This window comes from Gambusia affinis, linkage group LG17 (assembly GCF_019740435.1).
Source record: "Gambusia affinis linkage group LG17, SWU_Gaff_1.0, whole genome shotgun sequence".
NCBI lineage: Eukaryota > Metazoa > Chordata > Actinopteri > Cyprinodontiformes > Poeciliidae > Gambusia > Gambusia affinis.
The window spans coordinates 8,600,497-8,615,988 of NC_057884.1; the positions used below are offsets into that span (position 1 = coordinate 8,600,497).

General features: G+C 37.5%; 1 protein-coding gene across 1 annotated transcript in view; it reads right to left on the reverse strand.

The window, feature by feature from the left end:
- Nucleotides 1-6,028: 6,028 nt before the first annotated feature.
- col27a1a (collagen, type XXVII, alpha 1a) overlaps nucleotides 6,029-15,492 on the reverse strand; it is a 75,220-nt gene continuing 65,756 nt past the window's right edge. Inside the window, exons 34-61 of the mRNA XM_044143974.1 lie at nucleotides 14,856-14,909; nucleotides 14,715-14,768; nucleotides 14,565-14,618; nucleotides 14,349-14,456; nucleotides 14,190-14,243; nucleotides 13,964-14,071; nucleotides 13,797-13,850; nucleotides 12,762-12,815; nucleotides 12,537-12,593; nucleotides 12,375-12,428; nucleotides 12,247-12,300; nucleotides 12,079-12,132; nucleotides 11,316-11,369; nucleotides 10,137-10,244; nucleotides 9,756-9,863; nucleotides 9,538-9,645; nucleotides 9,372-9,425; nucleotides 8,675-8,737; nucleotides 8,540-8,593; nucleotides 8,413-8,448; nucleotides 8,276-8,293; nucleotides 8,126-8,161; nucleotides 8,012-8,038; nucleotides 7,837-7,887; nucleotides 7,256-7,424; nucleotides 7,057-7,166; nucleotides 6,760-6,978; nucleotides 6,029-6,644 (exon numbers count right to left, since the gene is read on the reverse strand). Of these exons, the coding sequence (XP_043999909.1) occupies nucleotides 6,498-6,644; nucleotides 6,760-6,978; nucleotides 7,057-7,166; nucleotides 7,256-7,424; nucleotides 7,837-7,887; nucleotides 8,012-8,038; nucleotides 8,126-8,161; nucleotides 8,276-8,293; nucleotides 8,413-8,448; nucleotides 8,540-8,593; nucleotides 8,675-8,737; nucleotides 9,372-9,425; nucleotides 9,538-9,645; nucleotides 9,756-9,863; nucleotides 10,137-10,244; nucleotides 11,316-11,369; nucleotides 12,079-12,132; nucleotides 12,247-12,300; nucleotides 12,375-12,428; nucleotides 12,537-12,593; nucleotides 12,762-12,815; nucleotides 13,797-13,850; nucleotides 13,964-14,071; nucleotides 14,190-14,243; nucleotides 14,349-14,456; nucleotides 14,565-14,618; nucleotides 14,715-14,768; nucleotides 14,856-14,909 (2,121 nt within the window). The 3' untranslated portion in view covers nucleotides 6,029-6,497. The remainder of the gene's footprint in view (nucleotides 6,645-6,759; nucleotides 6,979-7,056; nucleotides 7,167-7,255; nucleotides 7,425-7,836; nucleotides 7,888-8,011; nucleotides 8,039-8,125; nucleotides 8,162-8,275; nucleotides 8,294-8,412; nucleotides 8,449-8,539; nucleotides 8,594-8,674; nucleotides 8,738-9,371; nucleotides 9,426-9,537; nucleotides 9,646-9,755; nucleotides 9,864-10,136; nucleotides 10,245-11,315; nucleotides 11,370-12,078; nucleotides 12,133-12,246; nucleotides 12,301-12,374; nucleotides 12,429-12,536; nucleotides 12,594-12,761; nucleotides 12,816-13,796; nucleotides 13,851-13,963; nucleotides 14,072-14,189; nucleotides 14,244-14,348; nucleotides 14,457-14,564; nucleotides 14,619-14,714; nucleotides 14,769-14,855; nucleotides 14,910-15,492) is intronic.

Genomic DNA, 15,492 nt, shown 5'->3' on the forward strand with positions numbered 1-15,492 from the left:
TCTTAAGTGTACTAAGATGTTTGCACAATAAACTAGACCAAAACTACTTGGTAAGATTTAGTGTTTTTGCAGCGAGGGAGCTGAAAACAATCGGAAATCATTTTTATTTCCAAAAGATGTGAAAAATTATGCTAAGTTATGCACTAAAATAGGGCATACTGAAGTTCATAGTTATAATGTGGCAGGGTGCTCCATTGTGGTGCTCTTCTCTGGGCCTTTTCCCTTCATAAAGAAACTTTCCAAAGACACCTGATCTGTTTCTTACTCATTTTGCTGCTTATGGCTCCACGTTTGTGCGCAAGACGTAACCGAGAGAATCCGGTTGAAGGATTTTCAAAATAAAAGATCCTCCAGACTCGGATAATACATTAAACAGAAATATTTCATTATTTCTTGTGCGGGCCGGTACCAACTGGTCCATGGCCCTGGGGTTGGGGTCGACTGCTTTACGTTACAGGGTTTCCCCAGATAACTTGCTAGGTTTGAAACGGCTGCCGTGTTTTTGAGTTAAAAACTGTTAAAAGTTGACAGGAAATTTGAAAATATCCCTGGATAACTATGTGTTATTGGAAGATTAATAAAGTCTTAAAAAATGCAAACATTAAAATAAAAACTAAAGTTAGTAGGTGATAGTTAGCCTTGTGGGGGTCCACGTAAAGCCTAGTGACCCTCCAGGCTTATAATACTCTGAGGAAAATCCTACATCAGTAAAAACATCATGCAGTCACTAATTATGAAGTAGGCAAGAAGCATTATATAATGAATCATCAAGCAAATACACATCCAATACGTTGAACAATGTTAAACTTACAATTCATCAAAGGCAGCTCTAAGCATGTGGACTTTTAGCCTGATTTAAAGGAAGTCAGTGTTTCGGCTATTTGGCAGTTTTCTGGACGATTTGTAAGGATCTTGGAGTAATTTCAGTTGGCCGGAGCCTCTTGGGGAAGGTTCACCACGGTATCACGGTTTCTCCATTAGTGGACAAAGACTCACACTGTGGTTCACTGGAGTCCCAAAGTCTGAGGTCTGATTTAAAAAAAAAAAAAAAATCTTGTCCCAGACGGACAGGCCAGCTTGGAAAAGGGTTTTGTCCCTTTATGAATAAAATTGTGTGTTGAATAAAATAATTTGACTTTGGCTACTCTTTGAAGACATTGTAAATATCTTTATTTTAGGCCACCTGCCTAAAATAAAGCTCTGAGTCATTTTTTGCCAAAAGTGATTTATTGTTTTTGTCTTTTTTTGTTTTGTTTTGTTTTTTTGCCTAAAACATCTTTTGGAAAGAAAGAGTTGCTGATTCCTAAGCCACTGAACCCTGGAGAAACAAACTCCTTCACTGAGTAAAAATAAGTTTAAATTTAAATCTGCTGGCCGTATGATTCATTTGGGGCTGAACAGTACACTGATGTGTCGGCTTTAGATCTAGATGTCTTTTTTTTTTTTTTTTTTTTTTTTTCCCAGAGGTTGTTTATGTTAATCTCTAAGCAAGACAAAGTGAGGGACCAACTGGGCTGGAGCGTCCGTCCACTACGTCTGCATGGATCCAGTCAGAACACGTCGATCTGACGTCCGGTGACTCCTTCACTTCTTTCCCCCCACTTGTAATATTTATTCTCTTCTTTTTTCTCTGCTATTATCTGTAATTAATTTATGTCTGTGTTTTAAAAAAAAATTAATTCAGCTCCATTTTCCTGCATCGGATCGGTATCGGCCGACGGTACACCTCAGATATCGGTATCGGAAGTGAAAAAAAGTGGATCGGTGCATCCTTGCATCCAGCAAGATACTTTTTCACCTACCTTAAGATTATTCTTTATCATAGAAGGTATCCAACCTACTCTCTGTTCCTCCATACCATCTAAGCCTGAGGCAGGAGTTGAGCTTAAGAGGCCGTCATCACATCTCTGCACTGGAAGAAACGGTTAACTCCATTAGATGGAATCCGTAGATGTCTCGGGCCAATGACCACTGCAGGGGAGACGGATGTCTGCCCCAGCGCTGTAAATCTCCGTGCTCTGCTCAGCCGCAGACGAGCACTGTGGCGAGGATTTGTTTCATCTCGTCCCACTGGGGGAAACGGCGCAGCTGAATGACGGGGCTCATATTGACACCGTCGTCGCTCGAGCCCTAAATCTCTCTTCAAGTTCAGCCGTCGTCCCGGCGAAGACCTCGCCTGTGGTCAGCCTTGAGCCCTAAGCTTTTCGCATTCAAATTTTCATAATTGTTATTTCCGAAGAGCAGAATTAGCGTGTTGTGTGTGACCTCCAGTCCAAACCCAGTAATCCATATAATAATATGAAAGTGTAAGAACTATCCATCCATCCATCCATTTTCTATACACCCTTCGTCCCTAATGGGGTCGGGAGGGTTGCTGGTGCCTATCTGCGTTCCGGGCGAGAGGCGGGGTACACCCTGGACAGGTCGCCAGTCTGTCGCAGGTGTTAGAACTAGAATGCATTAAAAAGTGGTTCTACAAAGTATTTTTCAACGGAGCCTGAATACAAATGCATACCACAATATTCAGATTTTTATTTTGTAAAGATAATTTTGAAAAACAGTTCCTTTTTTCCCCCCTTTTTGTTTCTTCAGCTAGTTTTAAATAGTTTTCACGTGTGTTTGCTTGTTCTTATTTGTTATTATTAGTTAAATATTGATTAGAATTAGTTTATTTTTTATTAGTTATTGTAGTTTGTTCTTTTATACTTTGGTAAAAAATTTTTATAGTTTAGGCTACATAGAATATTGTGATTGTATATTCATCCTTTGGGTAATGAATATGCAACAGAGGATACTATTTTCAAAATATTCTTCAATTATTATTGATCAACCGACTGATCGACTTTTTTTATGGGCTGGCACATAATTGCCACCAGGAAAGATTTGAAGGGCTGTAATTTGCTGATAGCTCCCGGGAACTGCTTGTGAGTGTGTGTGTGTGCGTGGGTGTGTGTGTGCGTGGGTGCGTGTGTGTGTAAGATGACCCCCTCGGAAATCCTGAGACAAAAATTGTGTGAATCCAGTGCGAGTCTAAATAGAACACATACTGTACAGGTATTAACACCTAAAAGGAGATTATTACAGTTAAATGTGTTTTGACAAACTGAATACTTTCAGTTAGGTAAACAGTAAAAATCCACAGACAAATTTAAAGTATTTATTTAACAGACACTGAACAATGACTAAAGAGCGGACAAATAAGAGATGAATGCACCAGAAATTATCTCATTCAAAGTTTGATGGTTTGCTGCATTTGTCTGATATTTTCAAACAGGTTTTAATCATGAATGCAATAGAAAATCTTTGCTCATGTACAATTATGAGGTATTCTTAGCTCATTTTCAGGAAAGACTTACAAAAAAAGTAGAAACCATTTTCACATATTTGCATAATTCCTTAAAACACAAGTTATAGAAGAGCACAGTTCTCATACAGTACATGGTTGATTATCATGAAAGAAATAAAAACAATAAAAAAATTTAGAAAAATAAAAGAAATGATATTGCAATAAATTTGTTCTCTGGAGCCCCAAATTTACACATAAAAACCCCATAAACTCCAAGACCAGTTGGGAGCATGGCTATATAACATTGTCAATAAGAGTAGTTTTGCTTTAAGTAACAGAAATTTGCGCAATCTGCAACCACATTAACAGCATTAAATAACATTAAATTAGCAAGAGGGGATCCACTGTATACAGCAAGGTTTACAGAATTATACACACTTGATTCCAGCTACAATAATTACTTTTTTCTCTCTAAAAACTATCTTCTAGTTGCTAAAAATATTACATACAGCTCAGCGGGGCTTTGTACATATTTTTGGAAATGGTTTAAACCCTGCAATTTATACTGGATAGAAACACAGAAATATTTGAGAAATGTATAAAAAGGCTTAAATTGAGCTTTTATTTAAAAGCAGAGTGGAAATGAAAAATAATTTGGCAATTATGTCATAATAAATGGGTTCAGGATGTAGCGCAGTGTAATGGAATGGGTAAGTTGTATATAAACGTTTTTACTAAGGAAAGCCTGCATGCACTATATGCATTTGAATAACTTAGCAAAGTGGTGTATAACAGCACTATCACTAGCACCTTTGGAAATGTTCTTAGCACCGGAATAAAAGATGGAGGTTTCCGTTTTGATTCCTTTACCCGCTCTCCATTCTTCTGTGGCTCAGATCTCCTTTATGGACAGCCTCTACATGTAGTCTTTTTTATTTTAATTGCTCTGACTATGTATCCTGTTTTTATTCATCACTGAGGAAGCAAGAACCTGACGCTTTAATCCACAGTAAGAGAAGATTTATTAAAACACTACTGAGAACTTAAGCTTGTCTTCCTCTTCCTCAGTCTGACATCAATAGCCCTTCCAGTCATCAGTGGCATCCGTTTGTTTTTGGCTTTGGTTTGTGACCACTGTCCTTCTCACAGCAAGAAGAAAATGTAAATCTTCTGTTCAGAGTACATAAATATATGAATTTTGCTTTTGGATAAATTCACCTATGAAATACCATGAACAGATGAGCACCAAAGGCAAGTAAAATGGCACCCCGTTCGACATAAAAACAAAAATCCTTCCATAAACAGCTTAAACCAGACACGTGCATACATTGTATTAAAAGACACAACAAGTTTTCTCTTCATTGTCTGTCATGAAATCCCGCTGAATTTTTTCTGTTTTAGGGTAGTTACCAAAATTATTAATGCATGCTAAATATCAGAATGATCAGAAAGAGAATAAAAACAATGCTGTGCTTTTTTATGTTCTTTCTTTGTGTCTGATGGATTTGTCACCTAAACTCCATGACTGTGGTAAATATTAATTCCCAAGATTTCTATGGGACTGAGATCAGGGCTCTGCCAATCATTGTCCATTTGGAACACTGCGGACAAGCTTTAACGTCCTGGATAAAGTTTTGAGATGCTTCAATATTTCAACATTCAACAATATTTCAACATAATGTTTCTGTCCTCATCCTGGCATCTATTTTGTGAAGTGCAGAACACCCTCCCGCAACAAAACACCCACACTTTATTAGTATGCTGCCAACACAATGCTTCATACGTGGAGTGGTGTTCTCAATCTTGCAAATTTCCTTCTTTTTCACCAAAAGTTGTCCTTGAGTGTATTTGCAAACTGTAACCCGACTTTTTATGTTGCTTTTGCCATGACGACTTCTTCCGTGGAGAGTGGCCTTTCAGCACATATTGGCACAGGACTCATTTCACAGTGGATAATGAATCCCTCTTTCCAGCCTTACACTTCTGTTTTGGGGGTGATACACACATTAGCACCAAAACCTGTTCATCTCATGGATCCATAACCTGCCTCTTTATTTAACAGGATGGCTGAATATCATCTTGGTGTTTGGATTTGTATGTAAGAGATTGAAGAGATGAATGTGACAGATTCAGGAATCTGGAAATTGCTACCTAAGGATAAACCAGACTTGTGAAGGTCCAGAATTTTCTGTGTTTCTCTATCTTAGGAGATTTTTCTTTTCTTCACAAGGAAGCAGTGGCTTTAAGGTATTAATTTACAATAAAGCGACAGTCATGTTCCTCATTCAACTAAAACATTGTGTATTAACCTACCAGAAGCTTGCAAAAATGACATCATAATCTAGACTTTACCCATCTTCTTAAAGCCACAGTAATCCCATGGTGCAGGCAAGACTGAATTTGAACAGCATTTTTTTTTTTAAATCTCTAAAAAATGCCTTACTATTCGGGCATTTAGCAAATCCAAATAACACAGCTAAAACAAGAGAAGCATAGTCTAATCTGATGTCAGACATTGTGGAGAAAAAGCTTATGTGTCTTTTTGCACAGTGTACTTTAGCATCTGGTTTTAAGCTCTATGTTCCAAAATATATATATTTTTTACTTTCATCTATTGCACTTAAAGATTATTAATTTACAAAAGATATACATGTATAAAGTCAATAATATATATATATATATATATATAAATATATATATATATATATATATATATATATATATATATACAAAATCCCAATTACTATAGGTGCTATGACAAAATCTGAATATTACACAAAGTATACAGACTGTATACAGTTGTGGAAATAAGTTACTTCAAATATTCACTGCTGAACTTGGCCTCCTTTCACTTAAAATGTCCTGGAGACATTCCGTGGTATTTTATCCTTTAACATGGAGATCCTCCTGAAGGAGCTTGAGGAAGCATTTGCTGGTCTGAGAAGCCAGTAGTGCAAGAACTCCCCTGCTCCTGAAACCCCGCCGCCCTGCTCTCTTTGCTTCCTCCTTTTTTTTCTGCTTGCAGTCCACTAGGAGTTTGGTTGTGAAGCAGTGTCTATTTTGGGCAGGGGGGAAGGCAGTGAGTTTTTCCTCACATGGACAATGTTTGGCCACAATTACATGACCTTTCTGGTCTCCGTGCCTGCATGAAGGTGATTTGCAGGGGGAGGTTTTTCATCCCTTTGTGCTCAGAATACCGACGCTGCGGCCCTCAAAGAAAGCAAACCGGACCGATCTCCAGGTGGTAATGTGACACAGAGTTTGTTTTTGGGAGGTTGTAGATGTCGATCACAGGGAGCAGGGTGGGATCCAGGGAATGGAATACAAACTGGGTCTGGTGCCAGCGCCCATCTTTTATCTAAAAACACAATAGCAACAATAAATAAATAAATTTTAGTCAGCAGATTTAAAGATAGTGTGAGAGCATGAGGTCTGAAGCGCTTTACACCAGGTTACAACATCTTAAATCCTACCCAGCAAGAGTCCTCCAAAACATCTGGCTCGAGCTCCCCTCCCACTTCAAACACTTCTCCGGTCCAGGCCTTGAATTTCACTGACCGATGGTCAGGGAGCTGATCCTCAGCTGACCTCCAAACTGAGATGTTCAGACAGTGGATGGTGATGTGCTGAATAGCCTCTGAGCTCAGGAGGTGCAGGAAGTTCATTTGGACACGACCAACCTCGATTGACGGCTGTAGAAGAAAAGAGATAAATGCAACACTGCCCATTTGTGTAAATATTCATTAAACCTTCAATTGCATCTTGTATACCTTGGAAACCGTTATTGGTTTAAGGCAAGTTTGTCCACCACGAGTAAAGCTGCAGGAGACTTCTATTGTATCAGATGAGCAACCAAGATTGGGATCTATCCAATAAGTGCCTAAGAAAAAAAAAACACAAATTTGGTTTCAAAACTATCCAAGCGATAAAACACTCACTCTATCTAGCATAACAAGTATCTTGTCTCACCGTCATTTAACTTCTGTTCACAACTGTGAAGGTCCCTGCAGATACGGGCGGGATTGTCCCGAGTGCCCAATGGGTTTTTCAGGCTCTGGATCAAGTTACTGAGGTAGTGGAGGGTCTTGAAGATCTCTGCTCCCGGGTCGAGCATCGGCAGGTCCATTGCTGGTCTATGCTGGAGGACAGATGAAAAGAATCTAAGAGTTACATTTTCTTAAATATGCACTCGCTGCTAGCCATGCTGATAGCTAACATAATATGCTTAAGATAATTTAAATATGTTTGCTTTATATTTACTGCCTTGACAATGTATTTTATTGTAAGGTAGTTTCAGCTAGGTGGCCTGTTAAATATGGTCTTAAAAGTCCAACTAGGGACAAAAGTCGAAAAGCTACTGTAGTAGCTTTAACGCAACCAAAAAGGTCTTAAATATTGTTCTTTTATGCACGTTGATGTTTTAAAAGTAAAATTGCATATTGCTAAAATTGGAATCAACACATCAAAGCGTTATAAAACCTTAAGAATCGAAATCAACTACTAAAATCTAATCGGTGCACAAAATAACAGAAATATCAAATCTGACCAACCTCAGTCCTGACAGGAGTGGGTGAATCAACAATCACAAGGCCATCTTCTTTCTGCAGAGCAGAAATCTCACATTAATTCATTTCATCAGTTTCAGTACCATCTTTTGGAAATTATGTGTTAGTAAATCCCTTTTTGCAACTTGTAAACCTGAACAATTAGCATGAAGGTACTTACAAATGAAAGAGGGATTGCAGGAGGGCCCTACAGAGAGGAAAAGAGGTTACTTAGACAATGAGTTTTCAGTAGCAGAAATGAAATTTGGTATTATTTATTAAAATTGAAACCTACTGGAGGTCCAGGACGTCCACGAGGTCCAGGTGATCCCTGATAAATAAAAACGAACATCCAGAGGAAACTTGTAAACTGCTATGACATATGGGAACACTAAAACATCCATTTTTAATATTTGAAGGAAAGAAAGTTAATATAAAGACATACCCTAGGACCTTGAAATCCCTGTTTTGAGAAAATAAAGACATGTATTCAGCCTGGGAATGATCCATAGTTTTGTATTCATACGGTGCACAATGTTGACAGTATGTAAAATAGACCAGAAACAAGTCTGAAATACTTACATTCTCTCCACGGTTGCCTTTTTGTCCTCTAGGACCCTGTTAGAAGACATTCACAGACTAGTCAATACTGTAGGCGAGAAAATGAAAGACGAGAAAAGTTAAGAGAAATTTAAGGTATACTACATACTGCACTTCCACTGGGACCAATAATACCAACAGGGCCGACAACTCCTCTTCCACCCTGCATGAAAACAACACAAGAGGATAAAATGGAACGGACTGCAAAGCATCGGAAAACTCACTAGATTATTAAGACATGTACCATTGCACCCTGTGGCCCCTTTGGCCCCCGTATGCCCTTTGGTCCAAAGTCTCCAGGAGGACCCTGAAAATGGAAGCATACATCTATAAATTCACAGGACTTAACTTTAATTTTTCTCAAGCAAAATATGTCATTTGATTTGTATAATGGATAAATCTTTATTGCTTTGTTTAAAAATAAAGAAAGAATATTGTAATGACAACAACAACAAAAAATCCATGCTTTTCAATACTTTGATTCTTTTAAATCCATACTTTTCCAGGCTTAAATTCATATAGTTCTATATTAGCGCCATAATTTTAACCTTAAAGATGGGTGGATGACTGGAAATATATTGGATTCATGGAGAGATGGATAAACAACGGATAGATGGATAGTAAGACAGGTGAATGGATTGAGAGATAGAGGGATGGACAAAAGGACAAATGATGGCTGGATGTACATTAAATTAATTTAAGATTTCATATTAATAATCCATGTATGAATGCAATAATTTTTGTGACGTACAGTAAAATCTATATGTTTTTGGTGAGATTTTATTTTCCGTACAGAAGATCCGTCATTTTTTATATATATATTCTTTATATACATATAAATTCCCTACACTGGTCGTGTTATAACAACTCTAAATTCTTCATACATTTTGACAATACAATGTTGATTCAATTTGTGAGTTGCTACTTTGAAATGATCTCACCTTTGGTCCGAAAACTCCAAGAACTCCTGGAAAACCTTGTTCTCCTGCATCACCCTATTGAAAAAAATAATCAAGTTCAAAAATGAAGAAAAACAAGGCATCTAAAATAAACTGAATTGATTGATTTATACAGTATTCATAATGACTTAGTCTGAGTAACACCCACAGGCTGTCCTTTAGGTCCTCTGTCTCCCTGTGGCCCCTGTTGTCCCATTCCACCTTTGAAACCCCTTTTTCCTGAAGGTCCACTCTGGCCTCGAAGACCTTGCTCCCCCTGAGTGGACGGATAAACAGTTAAATTATCGGTGAAGACATGACCAATAATATGTCAACGCAATGACAACCAAAGAGCAATAGTTGTGCCCATTTATTTTTTCCTTTCACCTTTGGCCCTACGCCTCCCTGATCTCCGGGGAGTCCTGGAACACCAGTTTTGCCGCGTCCACCAGATTTACCAGGAAGGCCTACCACCCCATCATCACCGTGCTCTCCCTGTTCACAAATAGAGAAAGTTAATGATCGGTTCACAGCACCAGCATTTAAAATATCCAATCCCCTTGAACCAGTGGACGATATTGGGTATGTTTCTAGAGTTGCAGATATACAGAATAGAGAGAAAATGTGACAGGAACAACGATAGATATGGCAAATTGTTTGCGTAGACTATTACAATAATTTTATACAATAACTACATATAATCAGTCCAGAAAGTCAATAGCTATGTTATTGAAAACCTTTATGAAACGAGTTGTAAAGATGCCTCACCGGCATGCCTTTGCTTCCATCTTTTCCCGTGGTTCCATCCTCCCCAGGTGCTCCCTCACGCCCCTCTGGGCCCACCACACCTCTGGGACCAGGAGGACCACCCCCACCCTGAGGAGAATGAAGGTGTTACAACCATTTATGTACCCGAATCCTACATTTTGTTATTTTACCTCTCTGGCTTAAGCATTCCTTGTAAACATGACTAACCAGGTGACTTCTGAAGTTCATTGGTTACATTGGATTTTATTTGCAGGAGTCAGAATAAATGAGGGAGGTAAAGACAAAATGGATGTTGCACTTTTCAGGTTTTTCATTTTTAAAACATGTTTAGAAATGTGTAATTTTGCCTCTGCAGTTATGCAAAACACGATGTTAAAATATTATATTAAAATAAATTGAAAAAAAAAATGACAGAGATTTACTTTTATAAAATAAATGTTTAAAAAAATCAAGAGATGAGAGTACTTCTTGTAAAAAAAAAAAAAAAAATTCCAAAAGTTCTTTGAGACACACATTGGCTTACTGTGCCCATATACAATATTTGTGTCCAAAGATTTTTCCACAGATTTTTCCAGTTTAAAGTACTTCAGGCTCACAAAAAATAATTAAAAATAAGTTTTCCTTAAAACACAAAAATTAGCAATTTTTAAAATTATTTTACCTACTTAAACTAAACACATAATGTTTCACTGAAATTAACAAAGTGGGTTTGTTTTTGTATGAAAGGGATCAGAGAATAGATCCAAAACATGAATGAATGTCTCATACGTTCACCTTATTAAAAGATTACTCCTACAACGTTTTTGATTTAAGGTTTTATTATTTCTTGCTCTTGAATTTATCTTTAGTTTAGTCTGTGCAATTAAAGTGGTTGCGAGTCGCTTGTTGTAATTAGCTAACATAGTCCATAATAGAGCCGTAATATGCCTTGGAGTAAAAACTGTTGGATGCCAATGGTCCTGAAATGACAGCAAGTGATGTCATCAACAAAATATAAATTTTGAATTTGAAATGATAAATTTCTGCTGTTGAACTTCAATTTTTTTATTTATTTTTGGAAATGTTTCTTTCATTGTTTGGAAGAATTTGTATCAGTGAAAATCCCAGCCTAAAAACATGAACAAGAATTAGCTCTAGGAAATTTGAACAGCTTTGTCCTACAAGAAGTCAATAACATACCTCAGTTCCTCTAGATCCTTTTTGTCCGGGTTGTCCTTTTTTGCCTTTTTCACCCTGGATGATGAAAAAAGACATTTTTAAACTGTGAAATACTTAAATAATTTTCACTTCTAAGTTGTTTTTATTTTTATGACTGAATCAACATTTTACTTGCTCTTTCTGCCCTCAAGTTTCTAGTTTTGTCAAAGGCCTGTTGATTTTAACATAATGTTGCACTAATAGTTAAGCTTGTTAAACAACCCAGTAAATAGTCTAGTAATCTAAAACAAGCTCAGTAAATGCTTCTAAAAAAATCTTAGCAGTGCAACAAGTTCTCCGGTCTGTTGCTTAAGTAAACTAACTGCATCAAAATACTGAAATGCCATGCCTTCCTAAATTAGAGGGTAAACACTATTAACTTAGACTTAACAAAGAATCCATCTTATAAGTGCTCAAGTCTTTTTTCTTACTAAACCACATTTCTGAGGACATCTATTGAATTGTTCAAATTTTATTTTATGGTCTTTTCTTTCTCTTTTTCTTTCCTTCTTTATCTTGAAACAGATTTAGAAACTTTCCATACAACGTAGTTTAGTAGTACGATGTTGTAAACAACATTGTATGATGTGGTGACTTCACATCTGTTGTCAAATTATTGCCTCATGCCCCCATTGAACGATGTTTATTTTAATGCAATGCTTTGTGATTCACATCCACTGGTTTTTGATTTTGTATTTCTGCAAGTATTTTTCTTTACAGATATCGCATTTCTTCACATCCTTACTTGGTCTCCCTTGGCCCCTTTAGGTCCTTTTTGTCCACGAGGCCCGGGATGTCCCTGCAATCAAAACAATGCTTTTTCGTAAATGAGAGCATACCAAGAAAATCTGCGTGAATAGAGCTTGTTTTGCATAAACTCTGCTCTGCATGACATTAAAGCTTGGTCACTCACTGGTTGTCCAGGAGCTCCAGGTCTGCCTCGTTCTCCATCCAAACCAATTTGACCCTTAAGAACATAACATTAAAACTCTTTATCAAAATATCTAAATAACTTGTTTTTAAATAATCTGTCATTCTTACTTTGTACCCTGGGTCTCCTGATTCACCCCTCTCTCCTCTATCACCTGGAGGTCCCTGATAACACAGAAAATACATATATAAACAAAAGATTTTCTGATCAAATTTAATTTGTAGAAGAACAACCAACAGAAATATAGAGAATCAGAGTCATACAGGCCTTACCATAAGACCTGGAGGACCAGGAGGACCTTCCTGCTTCCCGTCATCACCCTGCTCACCCTGAATAGAAACAATTTCAAAGTTGTGAAATCAAACTGGGATGCCTTCGAGACTCTAACTTCTACATCAGGACATGTTCGGTTAATGCTGAAGTCAGACTGAGCCATTTGCACTTATTACACAGAAAAATTGGAGCTCAACATTGCACATAAAGTGAATGAGGTGTACCTTTTCACCTTTTGGTCCTGGACGCCCCATGGGGCCCTGTGGTCCCACATGGCCCTGTGGGAAAGAGACAATAAAAAGTAATGAAATACTTCAGTCCCTTATCAAACGATCCATAATCTTCATGCAGTTTATGTACATCTGAACTCTTTATAGAACCAACCTCAACTGCAATTGCAGCAGGAGAATTTGACAGGACCACCACAAGACACGTATATGTCTGGATGTAAACAGTTCATCTTTAGTGTTATGTGTCTGTTTAGGGTTGTTATCCTATTGGAAGGAAAACTTTCATCCCATACTAAAGATTTTTGCAGATTTTGCATAAAGGTTTTCTTCCATCGTTTTCCTGTATTCAGTGCCATCTATCCTTCTACTAGCTCAGATCTACTACTCCCCAGAGTGCGATTTTGGCACAACAATAGGGGTATCGTTTTATATGTTTTGCAAGAGTTCAATTTTCATTTCATGTGACTAGAAGAACTTCCTCTACATATTTGCAGTGTTGCCTTCATGACTTGTAATGGACTCTTTATCTTTTTTTCCTCACAATAACCTTCTCTTAACAACTTTTCTACAAGAAGAACCGACTCTTCTCTACCCAACATAGCTAAGTAGAAGATAACCTCTAGGTTAAACATGCAACCTCTTAACCTACCTAAACCTAGCTAACCTAGCTAAATGTTAACCTAGCTAGTTAATGTTTAGCTATAGGTTAACCTAGCAAACTTCTAGCTAGAGAAGACTCACTAGAGAGGCCTGGCTAATCTCTAGGTTAACCTTTAGGTTCTCTAGGTTAACCTTTAGGTTAGCTAGGTCTACATAAAAGAGCCTTCAGTTGCTGCAGCAGATTTTAGTTTGGGGTATCTCAAAATTATGCTTGTGACAAATTCTGAAAACCATTAATCAATTGCCTTTCACTTTGTGTTGGTCCATCACATAAAATGCCAATAGAATACATTGAGGTTTGTAGTTATAACATGACAGAATTTTAGTTTTATGAATATTTTTGAATATTATGCTAATAATTTCTCTAACCTCATAGCCTAGAAGACCAATTTCACCTTGTTGACCCATTCGGCCCGGAGCTCCCTGCGGCAAGCAAATATGCAGTTAATCACACCATCCATTATAACATCTCAAGTGTTTTCAGTTTAAGTAATGGCTGCTTTAAGTGTGTCTTCATCATTACTGTTCTACTTTACCGCATGTCCTATAGTCCCTCTGGAACCCTTCGGCCCTACAAATCCTGGCGGTCCAGTCTCTCCCACTGTTCCAGTTTCTCCAAGGTGACCCAGCTGACCCTTAGCCCCCTAGACATGCATAAAGCAGGATAATTAACTCCAAGGTTTTGAAGCAGATGTTGTCTGTCCCTCTTTTTTTGAATAATAGTTGTTACTAAGTGATTTTTAAGTAATTTTATGTTTGTACCTTTAGGCCTGGTTTGCCTCGTTCACCGATTTTACCGGGCTTTCCTTCTGAACCCTTAAGTAAAAACAATAAAGAAACGAATTGATAAAGCTCAAATAGATGCTTTATGGTCAAGGTAGTGAATTGTGCATGAATTATTCAAGCAGATGTTTCACTTACCCGGACGCCAGTGAGTCCAGGACTACCAGGTGGACCTTCCTTTCCCTTTAGTCCAGTTTCACCTTTTTCACCTTTGTCACCCTCCTGACCCATGTCACCTTTTTCACCCTGATCACATAAATACATGTGGCTATTTGAATTTTTGCTCATTCTTTAATGTATTTTCCCCAATAACATAATTATGCAACATTAAGTGTTGTGTGCAATTATGTTTACCTTTGCTCCATCAGGACCAGCAGGACCAGCTTCTCCCTCTAGGCCTGGCTCTCCCTGCACACATAAATACATACAAAACTCCAAAGTGAACCAGCTCTCCAGCTTTTCAGTAAACCAAGTGGTTTCATAACTCGGTTCAGACAAACTCACCCTCTGTCCTATGAGTCCTTGCTCTCCGATGTTCCCTGATGATCCAAGCCCCCCCTGAGACCCAGAAACAGCAAATTAGTGTTGATAAAAAGAACCTACATGAAACATTCGGGCATAATTACGATGGTTTCGTTTGCTTGCCTTCTCCCCAGGTTCGCCTGGAAGTCCTGGTTCACCCTCTTTGCCATCAGGACCCTAGAAAAGTGTCCATAGTAAAATTATAAACCTGATTTAAAATGTTAAATTTAACATTTAACATTTGTTTTAAATTTTAAATAATTTAAAATTTGTTTTAAATTATGTATTGTTTTCACAGCATGAAAACAATACATCAATGCTAAGTTCCATTATTTACTTTCTTAACTGTAGTCAACATGAAAAAGGACGATGTGAGCTGAAGTTAATTAGTTTAATAAGGTAAATTACTGATTTTATTAATCCAGTGAAAGAAGCTAAAAATCACATATTTGTATTTTACTTGTAATAAAACAGATGTAAATATATGTATCTGTGAAACTCCTTGAATAAGTCTGTAGACCCAATTTTGTCCTCTCACAAACATTAATGCATAGATTGAGATTGCATGTGACAGACCAACACAGCATTGTGGAAAAAAAGTTTTCATAATTTACCATTTTTGTTTTATTTACAGATCAAATCAGATAATTATGGCATATTCATCCCTTTTAACCTTGATACCACTTTTAAAAGTGTAACTTAAAAGTCAGAGACAACTTTTTGACCAGTTAACTGATGAAACAAAATACAAAGCTTTGCC